Here is a 13649-nt window from a genome sequence, read left to right on the forward strand (position 1 = left end):
GTGAGCCACACTTGGGAGGTGAGAGGAGACTCCTGCCGTGAAAAAGAGTGGGTGGTTTCGTTTTGTAGGTGTAGAAGTGTTCGTAACTCACTCAGGGAAGGCATGGTAGAGCCATAGCATGCAGGATGGAGTCGCCCTCAGTCCCCACACTGGTGTGATTGACGGACCAGAAGGCCACCCGCCATTCTAGCCTGTGCAGCTATGGTTGACCTGCATGGTTGCAATTGACGTGTTTTGAGATTAAATGACAAGATGGGATCTTAAAGGTGTTTAAATTATTTGGAGCTAGAACTAGACTAGAACTCATTCACAGACTGTGTGTTTTATCTCAACTTCCCGGTGCCTCACGTAGCACATGGAAAACAGTGGTTACTCAATACATTCTTGTCGGCTGGATTCAAAAGCCTGAATGACATCAGAACAAGTGTAACTCCTCTTGTAGTCATGGACTTCAGATCAGAAATTTGATATTTATTGTTTTCCCATTTCTTTTTGGTATTCAATATTCAAAAGATAATTCAGAAGACAGCAGTTTACCTTATTCAAACATTGCCTCACACAGAACCACCAGAGAGGAATGAAGATGTTTATTTATTTATTTTTAAGTTGGAAGTTACCAGTTTATGTAAACTATAATACATCTCTGACACCTGCCTGTACATGCATGTAGTAAAGGCTCATTAAATTAATCCATAAATATATTACACAGTGGTAAGCTAGTCAATTTTATACCTTACAAACTAAGATTGTTTAAAATCCAACAATTTAAAAATAGATTTCAAGTGGATGCTAGATAGACTTTTTTTCTTTCTTTTTTCTTTCTTTCCTTCTTTTTTTTTTCAGGGTTTCACTATGTTGCACAGGCTGGAGTGCAGTAGCTTTTCACAGCTGCTACCATAGCTCACTATAGCCTCAAACCCCTGGGCTCAAGCAGTCCTCCTGCCTCAGCCTCCCAGGTAGCTAAGACTGCAGGCACACACCACGATATTCAACTGATATATATATATATTTTTGTGTGTGTGTGTGTGTGTGGAGACCAGGTCTTACACTGTGGCCCAGGCTGGAGTATAGTGGCAGCACTACAGCTCACTGCAGTCTCGAACTCTTGGGCTCAAGAGATCCTCTCTCTTTAGGAACTCCAAGGCTTGATCCATTATTCTAGTTTATAAAACAGCAGCTTTCCTTGACATGATGGCCCTCTCCATTTCATCAGAATTTCTGTTTAAAACAAATTGTTTAGCTAGACAAATGAAGAGTGTTGGGGGTGAGCGGTTTTTGTGTGTAGATACTCCCATCCATAGGAAAACAAAATGGTGCAGGGTATTCTTTGAGCACATTTCCAGGTGTGAGAGTCCCGTGCCTTTGAATGGAGGATCTTTGATTATAGGCAACACACGTCTGTAGAACATCAGGGCCTTCTGCTGACATCTGGAGCCCATGTTGGGGATCTGTGCGTTCTTCCCAAAGCGGGCAAGACTCCCAGCTGGCTTTTTGCTGTTTGACCTGGCCAGGCTGCATCCTGGACTGTGCAGCTGTGTATTCACATGGGATTGGAGTCCAAACACAACAAGAAGAGTTCTATCTGCTGCGGAAGCAGCAGCTTATCTGGAAGGAGGGACGAGGGCAGCCTTGGAAGCTCATGATGTCATATGCCAAACCACATTACATGTTGGGTTTGCTATGCAGAGTGGATTGTTCACATAATATGTTCCTCATTTTTCATGCTTGATTTTTGCCTGTATGTTTGTACTCCGACATGTTTGTATGCACTCACCCGTCCATTCATTTGTTCATGCATTCCACAAGTATTCACAAAGCCCCTGGGCCTGTGTGTGTTCCCTGCTGGTGAGGTCTCAGCGACAGGTAGTGGCACCCTTCCCAATGCTTATGCTTGGCAGAGGACAGGGCAATTGCATGAAAACATGGCACTTTTATAATACATTTTTTAAAAGAGCCCACATAGACCAGTTTTCCTAATTGGCTCTGGAAAGCTCTGGCTGATTATTGATAGGCAATTGAGTGTCCCATGCGGATCCCCGGTGGCATCTAAAGATCCAGGGACTGACTGACCAAAGCTGCTTTTGCATGTGTTGAAGGGCTGCATGCAGGAAGAATTTGGGAACGTTCATAGATTTCTCCTTAGGAAATGACTATGTTAGAGGAGATAGGGAGAAGCACTTTGGGTTCCAAAGGGGAAGGAGAAAATGGGCCCACTGGGGTCAGATGAAAGTAGGTAGCCAATAAAAGGTGCATTGAAAAGGATGCTTAAATAGACTTCTTTTGCTAATCTGACCTCTTCAGGCTTTACCTGTAGGGATCTGCTAGGCTCCTGGAACTCCAATGCCTGAGCCAGCAAGCCAAGGGAGGCTGTCTATCATGGCAGCCCTTCCTTTGATTGAAATCTTTCTGGTTAAAAAAAAAAAAAAAATTAGCTGGGTGTGGTGGCACACGCCTGTAATCGCATCTACTTGGGAGGCTGAGAAAGGAGAATCGCTTGAACCTGGGAGGTGGAGGTTGAAGTGAGCTGAGATTGGGCCACTGCACTCCAGCCTGGGTGACAGAGTGACACTCTCAAAAAAACAAAGAGCTTTCTGGCATGTGGGGTCCTTGCCTCTCTTCTGCCTCATTTCATTTACCCTCCTCCTTCCTTTCTTTGTCCTGTCACTACTCCTCTCCCCTTCCCTTTACTCTTTCTGTTTTCCTTTTCCCATTATGTTCCTCCAGCTTTGACACTTTCCCCACTCATACTTTTTTTTACAGTTTTTGAATCTGAAAATTTAAAAAATAGATCACATTGATAAGCTTGTGAACTTTTAAAATTAGTATGAATTGTTAGTAGGAGCTGTGCGTTGTTGCTCCCTGGCCCTCTGAACCTTTATTCTTAGATCCTTTTTGTTTATTTATTTTTTGAGACATGGTCTGTTTCCATGAGGCTGTTTCCTTGAGGTGGGAGAGCAGGGGTGCTATCATGGCTCACTGCAGCCTCGACCTCCTGGGCTCATGCCTCCTGAGTAGTGGGGACTACAAGTGCATGCCACCACACCCTGCAAATTTTTGGTGTTTTCTGTAGAGGTAGGGTTTCTCCATGTTGCCCAGGCTGGTCTTGAACTCCTGGGCTCAAATGATATGCCTGCCTCAGTCTCCCAAAGTACTGGAACTACAGGCATGAGCCCCTGTACCCAACCTATTCTTATATCTGAGTCAAAGCTGGGCTGGCGAGAGACTCAGAGATCAAAACCTTCCCTGGGCCATCCCCAGACCGCCGAGCTGCACCTGGCACCTGCCTCAACCATAGCAGTTCCCTTGACCTGGAGTCAAGCCTGTACCCTAAGATCCACCTTTTTCAAATACTCTATTCAGGGCCGAAGGGGTAATGACATCATGGAATGATTTAGCTTGGTGAGGAATAAGAACTCCAGGAAACTGTGATTTGGAATTTGATTCAATGAAATAACAAGAAGGAGTGGCACCTTATGTTTGGGTATCTCCCTGCAAGCTGTTGCCGGATGCTTTTAGCGTTCCTGTGTACCAGCTGAGGGGCAGGAATTATTGATAACCTGTCAGGAGAGATGAGGAGTTCAGACAGAGTAAATGGATTGTGCACAATTAGGTGAATAAGTCCTTATAGGACCAAGATGTCCTACTTTTATTTGAAGAAATGATTCAGAAATGGACTCTGATACCCTGATACATTTTTTAGAAGTCATTGCCCCCCGTCTTGCATAGTAAAGGCAGGCTTCCATGCAATAAACTTTCACTGGGCTGTCCGTCACCCCACTGCCTGCTTGGCACACCCAAATCCATGAACAAGGTGCCCAGGCCCTCATTGCCTTGGCTGTTGACTGGGTCTTCCATCTTCCTGAGCTCTCTGTCTACCCTACTCTGTCTCTCATTTCTCTGGCTTTGTCTACTCCACCCCGTGACCTGACCGGCCATATCACCTGGCTGACTGTTCCCAGCACAGATAGCATCTCCCCTGGGATGCCTGCCTGCTCTCTCAGCGGCTCCTCCTCTGCGTGCCCATCATACTTGTGCACCTCCAGCACGCACTGAGTACGGGGCTTGGTAGTCTGTTTGGTATATATCTCTTTTCCTCACTAGATGACAAGTTCCTTGAGGGGAGGGGCCTGCATCTTAGTCATCTTTGTATCTTCAGCACTTTTCGTGACATTAGACACATAGTTCCAGCTCAACCAATGTTTATTCAATGAATGAATGAGCAATCAGGTATTTATGGGATTTTAAAAAATGCAAGTGACTGACGCCTGTAATCCTAGCACCTTGGGAGGCCAAGGCGGGTGGATCACCTGAGGTCAGGAGTTTGAGACCAGCCTGGCCAACATGGTGAAACTCTGTTTCTACTAAAAAAAAAAAAAAAAAAAATTAGCTGGGCGTGGTGGCGCGTGTCCATAATCTCAGCAACCCGGGAGGCTGAGGCAGGAGAACTGCTGAAACCCGGGAAGTGGAGGCTGCAGTGAGCCGAGATCACGCCACTGCACTCCAGCCTGGGTGACAGAGCAAGACTGTTTCAAAAAAAATGCAAGTTATAGGAGATTTCTAATATAGGACTATAGTTCTACTTTTAAACACGTTGTAATAGAAGGGAAGCTTTGAGCTTGCTTATTAACTCACGGACTGTTTATTCTGACGCTCAGGGTTTGTGCAGTATGTAACTGTGTGGACCTCCTTCAGGGGCCTGCTTTCACACAGTGCATCCTGCTGTGCTCCTAGGTTCCTGCAGGTGCCCATTTTATGCTCTGTCCTGTTGGTTGGAGTAGAAATGCTCTCTGCTCCTTGTAGAACTCTACTGACCTCTTAGAAGATGAGGAACAAGTTGGAAGAGGGATCCACCCACTCTCAGAAAGAATTCTGTAGAATTAGGAGCTGAACCACAGGGCCAGGTGCCTCCTCCCAGGTGGACCCACTGAGCAGATAGCAGCTGCTATTGTTCCTGCTGGGAGCTGGTATCACTGATGATGACATTCATCATGATGACATTCATAACCTGAGTCATACTTTGAGCAAATGTGGAACCCTACTTATTTTCAGAGTTTATTCCCTTAGATTTTTTTTTTTTTTTGAGATGGAGTCTCACTCTGTCGCCCACGTTGGAGTGTAGTGGCATGATCTCAGCTCACTGCAAGCTCTGCCTCTGGGTTCCCACCATTCTCCTGCCTCAGCCTCCCAAGTAGCTGGGACTACAGGCGCCCGCCACCACATCCAGCTAATTTTTTTTTGTATTTTTAGTAGAGACAGGGTTTCATCGTGCTAGCCAGGATGGTCTCAATCTCCTGACCTTGTGATCTGCCCGCCTTGGCCTCCCAAAGTGCTGGGATTACAGGCGTGAGCCACTGCGCCTGGCCAGATTTTTTTTTTTTTTTTTTTTTTTTTTCTGTCCTGGTCCTGTAGATTCGGAGGAGGTGAAAAACACACATCAGGTATATGAGCATCATGGTCATGATTATTACCTCAGAGGAAAACAGATGCACCGCTTTCACCAGCTGCCAACAGAATTGGAGCTCTGCAGAGATTGACAGAGGGTGTAAACTGTCTCCCTTCCCTAGCAGGGCTGGTGCTTGTCCTGACCCACACAGACGGCCTTTCAAGTTAGATTGGGAGTTCATTTTCTCTAAGTCAGATGGCTATTTGAGAAAGCTCAGTGGGCCCTCTTTTTCATAAGTATGCCTGGGCTTCAGTTTTTCCATCCATAGAATGAGGAGGTTGTCATAGATAATCTGGGGATTTGTTTTCAGCTTTTACAATTCCACAATTTATAGTTCTCTGTCCTTTCATGGTTCTTATTTCAAATTCCCAAATTATTATTCTTATGTTTGTGGGCACAGAATGGGCCATGAGCCTCTTGTCCCACAGCTAAATCGCACCCTTTATCGGAAAAATATCTATGTTGGAAAAACAGCTCTCAATTGCGATGAAATCAATGACAGCCACTTTCAAGGCCAATAACTGAACAGTTACAGGAAAGCATTGAATCTTGTGCCAGCATGGCTGCTCCAACACGAGATGGCCGCGATACAAAGGATATTTATATGTTGGGTTTCAGAATAATAATTCAAGTGCTCAAGAGCCTCATCTTGTGATGTTATCACAAGAATGTCCAGGCAATGTTTTCTTTAACTCCAGGAAGAGTGATTTAGAAGGACGGATCTTGCCACATGTGTCCAGCTGCGTATTTATTGCTCTTGGAAGAGAATTATTCTGTAAACACAGAAATATCCAAGAATGGATGCTTGAAACATGATCTTTTCCTTGCTTACAGTTGTCAGGACCGTGTATATGCAATAGTACAAAATTAATAAACTCTATCAAATTTCCTGTAATCATAAACCAGGCGGCAATATTTTATTTGCATCAGAAGGTCTGATTCTGGGATTTCACTCTCCTATCGTTTGAAGACTGCAAATTGAACCAAGTTTTCATAGAGCCTGTGGACCCTTGCTCACAGTTACATAGCCAACCAGTCTACCAATTTTTTTTTTTTTTTTTTAGACGGAGTCTCACTCTGTCACCCAGGCTGGAGTGCAGAGGTGCCATTATTGGCTCACTGCAACCTCCACTTCCTGGGTTCAAACGATTGTCCTGCCTTAGCCTTGTGAGTAGCTGGGATTACAGGCATGCACCAACACGCCCGGCTAATTTGGTTTTTGTTTTGTTTTTTGTATTTTTAGTAGAGACAGGGTTTCATCGTGCTAGCCAGGATGGTCTCAATCTCCTGACCTTGTGATCTGCCCGCCTTGGCCTCCCAAAGTGCTGGGATTACAGGCGTGAGCCACTGCGCCTGGCCAGATTTTTTTTTTTTTTTTTTTTTTTTCTGTCCTGGTCCTGTAGATTCGGAGGAGGTGAAAAACACACATCAGGTATATGAGCATCATGGTCATGATTATTACCTCAGAGGAAAACAGATGCACCGCTTTCACCAGCTGCCAACAGAATTGGAGCTCTGCAGAGATTGACAGAGGGTGTAAACTGTCTCCCTTCCCTAGCAGGGCTGGTGCTTGTCCTGACCCACACAGACGGCCTTTCAAGTTAGATTGGGAGTTCATTTTCTCTAAGTCAGATGGCTATTTGAGAAAGCTCAGTGGGCCCTCTTTTTCATAAGTATGCCTGGGCTTCAGTTTTTCCATCCATAGAATGAGGAGGTTGTCATAGATAATCTGGGGATTTGTTTTCAGCTTTTACAATTCCACAATTTATAGTTCTCTGTCCTTTCATGGTTCTTATTTCAAATTCCCAAATTATTATTCTTATGTTTGTGGGCACAGAATGGGCCATGAGCCTCTTGTCCCACAGCTAAATCGCACCCTTTATCGGAAAAATATCTATGTTGGAAAAACAGCTCTCAATTGCGATGAAATCAATGACAGCCACTTTCAAGGCCAATAACTGAACAGTTACAGGAAAGCATTGAATCTTGTGCCAGCATGGCTGCTCCAACACGAGATGGCCGCGATACAAAGGATATTTATATGTTGGGTTTCAGAATAATAATTCAAGTGCTCAAGAGCCTCATCTTGTGATGTTATCACAAGAATGTCCAGGCAATGTTTTCTTTAACTCCAGGAAGAGTGATTAGAAGGACGGATCTTGCCACATGTGTCCAGCTGCGTATTTATTGCTCTTGGAAGAGAATTATTCTGTAAACACAGAAATATCCAAGAATGGATGCTTGAAACATGATCTTTTCCTTGCTTACAGTTGTCAGGACCGTGTATATGCAATAGTACAAAATTAATAAACTCTATCAAATTTCCTGTAATCATAAACCAGGCGGCAATATTTTATTTGCATCAGAAGGTCTGATTCTGGGATTTCACTCTCCTATCGTTTGAAGACTGCAAATTGAACCAAGTTTTCATAGAGCCTGTGGACCCTTGCTCACAGTTACATAGCCAACCAGTCTACCAATTTTTTTTTTTTTTTTTTAGACGGAGTCTCACTCTGTCACCCAGGCTGGAGTGCAGAGGTGCCATTATTGGCTCACTGCAACCTCCACTTCCTGGGTTCAAACGATTGTCCTGCCTTAGCCTTGTGAGTAGCTGGGATTACAGGCATGCACCAACACGCCCGGCTAATTTGGTTTTTGTTTTGTTTTTTGTATTTTTAGTAGAGACAGGGTTTCACCATGTTGGCCAGACTGGTCTCGAGCTCCCGACCTCAGGTGATCCACCAGTCTCGGCCTCCCAAAGTCCTGGGAATACAGGCGTGAGTGACCGCACCTGGCCCAGTGTACCTATTTAACAACAGAGAAAACTTTCCACTTTTAGGAGATGGAATACTGCCATTTATTCCTGAAGAAAATTGTCTGTTTTTAATGCCCTACGGACATTTCTCCACACCAGCTATTCCTGTGGTAGGCTCTTTCTCTCCAGGATCATTCTGACATGATTTTTTTTTTGAGATGGAGTCTCAGTCTGTCGCCCGGGCTGGAGTGCAGTGGCGCGATCTCGGCTCACTGCAAGCTCCGCCTCCCGGGTTCACGCCATTCTCCTGCCTCAGCCTCCCAAGCAGCTGGGACTACAGGCGCCCGACACCTCGCCCGGCTAGTTTTTTGTATTTTTTAGTAGAGACGGGGTTTCACTATGTTAGCCAGGATGGTCTCGATCTCCTGACCTCGTTTTTATAGGCATGGTCATGAGGGAAGGGCCCGTCCCTTGCTGCTTATGCACACCGTGTATTCATCCTAGGAAAAGTGCAGGGTGCCGGGCGTGGAGACGCCTTTTTTTTAACTTTTATTTTAGGTCCGGGGTACATGTGCAGGTTTGTTTTATAGGTAAACTGTTGTCACAGGGGTTTGTTGTACATATTATTTCATCAACCCAGGTATTAATCCTAGCACCCAAGTGTTATCTTTTCTGCTCCTCTCTCTCCTCCCACCCTCCCTCCCTGCTCAGGTAGTCCCCAGTGTCTGTTGTTCACCTCTTTGTGTTCATGTGTTCCCTCATTGAGCCCCCGCTTACAAGTGAGAACATGCAGTATTTGGCTTTCTGTTCGTGCATTCGTTTGCTAAGGATAATGGCCTCCAGCTGCATCCACGTTCCCACAAAAGACATGATCTCATTCTTTTTTATGGCTGCATGGTATTTCATGATGTATATGTACCACATTTTCTTTATCCAATCTGTCATTGCTGGGCATTTAGGTCGATACCATGTCATCGGTATTGTGAAAAGTGATGCAATGAACTTTCCTGTACATGTGTCTTTATGGTAGAATGATTTGTATTTCTCTGGGTGTATACCCAGTAATGGGATTGCTGGGTCAAATGGTAGTTCTGTTTTTAGCTCTTGGAGGAATCACCATACCGCTTTCCACAATGGTTGAACTAATTTACACTCCCATGCACAGTGTATAAATGTTCCCTTTTCTCCACAACCTCGCCAGTGTCTTGTTCCTGTTGAAAGGGCTTGAAGTGTTGCCCAGAGAGCCATTGACTGCAGCCACTGCATTTCTGACTATTCTATATCGTTGTTTCGGGAAGTGAGTCTTTCCCTTTATCCTGCTCTCAGGATACCTGGGCAACTACAGGATGATCTTTCCCATAGGGAGCAGTGATTCATCCTCAGGGACTTTGGCAGTTTCTCTTGTGCAAGGTCAGCTTGCACTCCCAATGCAGCACCGAGGTCAAGGGTAATAGTGGCCTCATTGCATCTAATCTCAGGTTTCCCAGGTCAGATCTCCCTCCCTTTTGCCGCTGTGATTTCTTCCTATTCAAATCATGAATCATAAAGAAGAGCTCATGGAAAATCTTTTTATAGAAATGGACATATTATTTCTATGTCTGCCTTTCTATTTTGGGGGCAGGGAGAAGGGGAAGATGCATGGCTGGGTCACAGCCGGACAGGATGGGGGCTCTGGTGCCAGCCTTTACCTGTATTTAAAACTGAGATAGATTTTCTGACACAGTAAAAAATAATTCGTGCTTTTCAAGAAGTGGAATGTGACTAGGTGTGGTGGCTCACGCCTGTAATCTCAGCACTTTGCTAGGTGAGGCGGGCAGATCACCTGAGGTCAGGAGTTTGAGACCAGCCTGGCCAACATGGTAAAAGCCTGTCTCTACTAAAAATATAAAAATTAGCTGGGCGCGGTGGCAGGCACCTGTAACCTCAGCTACTCGGGAGGCTGAGGCAGGAGAATCGCTTGAACCTGGGAGGCAGAGGTTGCAGTGAGCTGAGATTGCACCACTGCACTCCAGCCTGAGCAAAAGAACAAGACTCTGTCTCAAAACAAACAAACAAACAAACAAACAAAAAATAAAGTGAATGCATTCAAACACAAAACTGCTTTAGCTAATGAAAAAAAAAACAAAAAAGGTGTTATCATTGAAAATTATGACCTATTAAAGGGTGAGTTTTAATTATTCATCCGGAGGAATTAACCACCTTTCAGCTAAAGATGACAGACAGTGGGACAGTTAATGTCTTTGCGTTCATCCCTTTCAGAGAGTGCTCAATGGGACCTGGATTTTCTCTTCTTTTTGGTAGGTTGCTGAAAAGCCAGGTGTCAAAATGACCGAGCGCTTTGACTGCCACCATTGCAACGAATCTCTCTTTGGCAAGAAGTACATCCTGCGGGAGGAGAGTCCCTACTGCGTGGCATGCTTCGAGACCCTCTTCGCCAACACCTGCGAGGAGTGTGGGAAGCCCATTGGCTGTGACTGCAAGGTACCTGCCACGGGACTCTGCGGGTCCCCGGCGCTCCCCCAAGAAACACGGGCTTCTCTGTGATTTGTGCTGAAGCCCTGATCCACCCCTGAAGTCTGTCTCTTGAGCCCCCTCAGAGAGGTGCAGACCCTGCATGTAGCCTTTCAGAAGTTTCTTCCCTCTAGCTAATGTGATCTCTGCCCACAAGCACTGGGTGAGGGCCTTGCCAGGACTTTTGTGCTTAGTGTCTCTGAGTACATTTGCTGTATTCTAGTTATTAGTGCCTTTATCTAACCACCCAGCTGCCTACCAACACTGTAACTTTCTCAAGGGCGGTGCTCTCTTCCTCTTGTCTGTTTGCCCCATGGTGAGTAACGTGGAGCAGGTGCTGTGCTCAGTCAATATTTGATGAATGAATGTGTACATGAGAGAACCGGAGTCGGTTCCTGGATAAATGGGCACATAAAAGCACAGTCCTTAGAAGATTGTGGGCTCTTTTCCTTTAATGAGAGAAGGACAGGATTTGTATTGTTTCCTTTCAATGGGGAAACGCGTTCACGGCTCTCCTGGGATGGCACGGCATGGTTCAGCAGAGACCACTGGTCACTTGTACCAGTATTTAACAGGCCAAGCATGAGAGTTCAGCCACCAAACTGCCCAGTTCCAGCCCAGGCTCCGTGTCTCACTTGCTGTATGACCTTGGGTCAGTTACTTGACCCTTCCATGCACATTTCCATATCTATAAAGCGGGGAGAACCAGGCCAAGCACATAGGTTCGACGCCTATAATCCCAGCATTTTGGGAGGCCAAGGCAGGTGAGTCACTTGAGGCTGGAGTTGGAGACCAGCCTGGCCAACATGGCGAAACCCCGTCTCTACTAAAAATACAAAAGTAAGCTGGGTGTGTTGGTGTGCACCTGTAATCCCAGCTACTTGGGAGGCTGAGGCAGGAGAATATTTTGAACCTGGGAGGCGGAGGTTGCCTTAAGCCGAGATCGTGCCACTGCACTCCAGCCTGGGTGACAGGGTGAGACTCTATCTTAAAAAAATAAAAATAAAAAATAGGCTGGAGTTCCAGAGATGGCTGCTAATACTGTGCATTTAACAAATTAGTGATTTTAAGTCCTGGGTGACACACCTAACCCAGATTTTGAATGTTCCATGGGTCTGCAAGCAATGCCATGAGATCGGACGGGCTACCACACCCACCCATGTGCGTAGAGGGTGCTACGAAGAGAAAAAAATAATAAACAAGAACAAAAGATCTGCAAATCAGAAACTAGCATTCTGGGTTTAGCTTTTAGTGGTAGTCATTGAAACCACCGTGTGTCGCCTGATGACTTGTTCCAGGCACTTGTAAATGCCTAAACTCCATGATCTAAATTCCTCCTAACACCCTATAGGTAAGAACTTTTTTCATTCCATTTTATGGAGTAGCCGCTGAGGCCTAGAGAGGATGAGGCTCTTGCCCAGGGTTAACGGGATTAGGAAGAATCCGAGGTACAATTTGAGCCCAGACCCGGAGGGTCCTCACCTAGCATGTGATGCCACCTGCCACCTGCAACCTTGGACAGGACCCTGTCTATGCGACTGTTGGGCCAGATGTAGTCAGTCCTTGTGAGTAAGAGGTGGTGACCACCTGGCGTCTTTCGAGTGACCTTCAGTCAAAGGCCCCTACTCTTCTCATGGGCCTCTTTAGATGGTCATGATTGCAGAATTGAGACTCAAGTTGTTACACAAACTCTCTTTCCAGCGTTTGTAGTGAATTAAATAGGGAACACTGACGTGATGATCAAATTGGCGGAGGTTTACCCATCATGCTGTAAAAGTCTCAGTTAATGTTTGGTAATGGACAGAAAAGTTCAGTGGTATTTTGGCAGAAAGCAACCTGTCTCTGAAATAGGAGATGAAGGTTTTCACACATGCGGGTTAAATCTAGATGTCTCTGGTATATTTTGGAAGGTTTCTGACCAAGCCTAATGAAAAGTGTAAGGTCAGGTTTGAAAAACCCATCCTTCTGTCCTTGGTGTGATGCAAGACTCCCCCGCTGGTCTTTCTGGCCTCTTTTCTGGGAAGAGCAGCTACTCCAGTCACATTCTCAGGGTCCAGCCTGCCAACCTGGTGCTTTTTTATGTGTTGGGGTGGTTTTTAAGTTCTCAATGAGAAAATTACCTTTTTGGATCTTCTTCCATGTAGAATTTGTCCATAGAGTTTGTAACGAGCAATGAAAACGTGTATTTATTTGGATTTCCTCCTACAAGAGAAAAATCTGTTTGTGAAGGTAATTTAATCAAGCAGGGTCCTAGGATTAGGAGCGAAGCTGTTTGGATGGATTCCATGAGAAGGACCTGTCAGTGTGTGAAACCAAAAGTTCAGCCACAAGACATAGCAGCAGAGGTGCACAGAGCTCAACAGTGACGTCGCATGCACCGAGGCTGGACCCCGGAGCCAAATCTCCCTGGCTCCACCTTTGATGAGCTGCACGAAGGGGACAAGTCCTGCCACCTCTTAGCCTCCGTTTCCATGTCTATAATCTGGTGTTCCTAGCTCATGGGACTGTCGGGGTAATTGAGCGAGTTAATGTCTAGGGATCACCTGTGACGTGCCTACACAGAGCTGTCATTTCTGCTGTTGTCCATTTTTCTGCATCTTTATTTGTAAGGATTTGAAAGAATGTACAGTTGGAAACCTGATGATCTCAAGCATAGAATATCTTTTCATAATGCTGAGCGTGAATGACATGAGAATCCATTTCTGAGGTGAAATCGTATGGATCTGAAGAATGGCTGGTCCCAGCCCTGGTGGAACGGGGTGCGAAGGAGGGAGGATGAGAGCCAGCCGTTTCAGTCTGGGTGACCCTGCCACCCAGACCGTCCATTAGCTGAGGGGTTCAGGGCTCCCTCCAGGCCACTTGCCACTAAAGCTCAGCTAAAGTCTTAAAAAGGACACATTTGGAGCCAAGCAACAGGCACAGCCCATGTTAGGAATGTTT

General features: G+C 45.6%; 1 protein-coding gene across 4 annotated transcripts in view; it reads left to right on the forward strand.

The window, feature by feature from the left end:
- FHL2 (four and a half LIM domains 2) overlaps positions 1–13649 on the forward strand; it is a 77045-nt gene that overhangs the window by 42868 nt on the left and 20528 nt on the right. For all 4 annotated transcript variants that reach the window (XM_033175570.1, XM_033175571.1, XM_033175568.1 and 1 more), the window contains one exon: positions 10500–10679. In XM_033175570.1, coding sequence (XP_033031461.1) covers positions 10524–10679 — 156 coding nt within the window. In that variant the 5' untranslated portion in view covers positions 10500–10523. The remainder of the gene's footprint in view (positions 1–10499; positions 10680–13649) is intronic.

Source organism: Trachypithecus francoisi, unplaced genomic scaffold, assembly GCF_009764315.1.
Source record: "Trachypithecus francoisi isolate TF-2019V2 unplaced genomic scaffold, Tfra_2.0 Lachesis_group17, whole genome shotgun sequence".
NCBI classification, from domain to species: Eukaryota; Metazoa; Chordata; class Mammalia; order Primates; family Cercopithecidae; genus Trachypithecus; species Trachypithecus francoisi.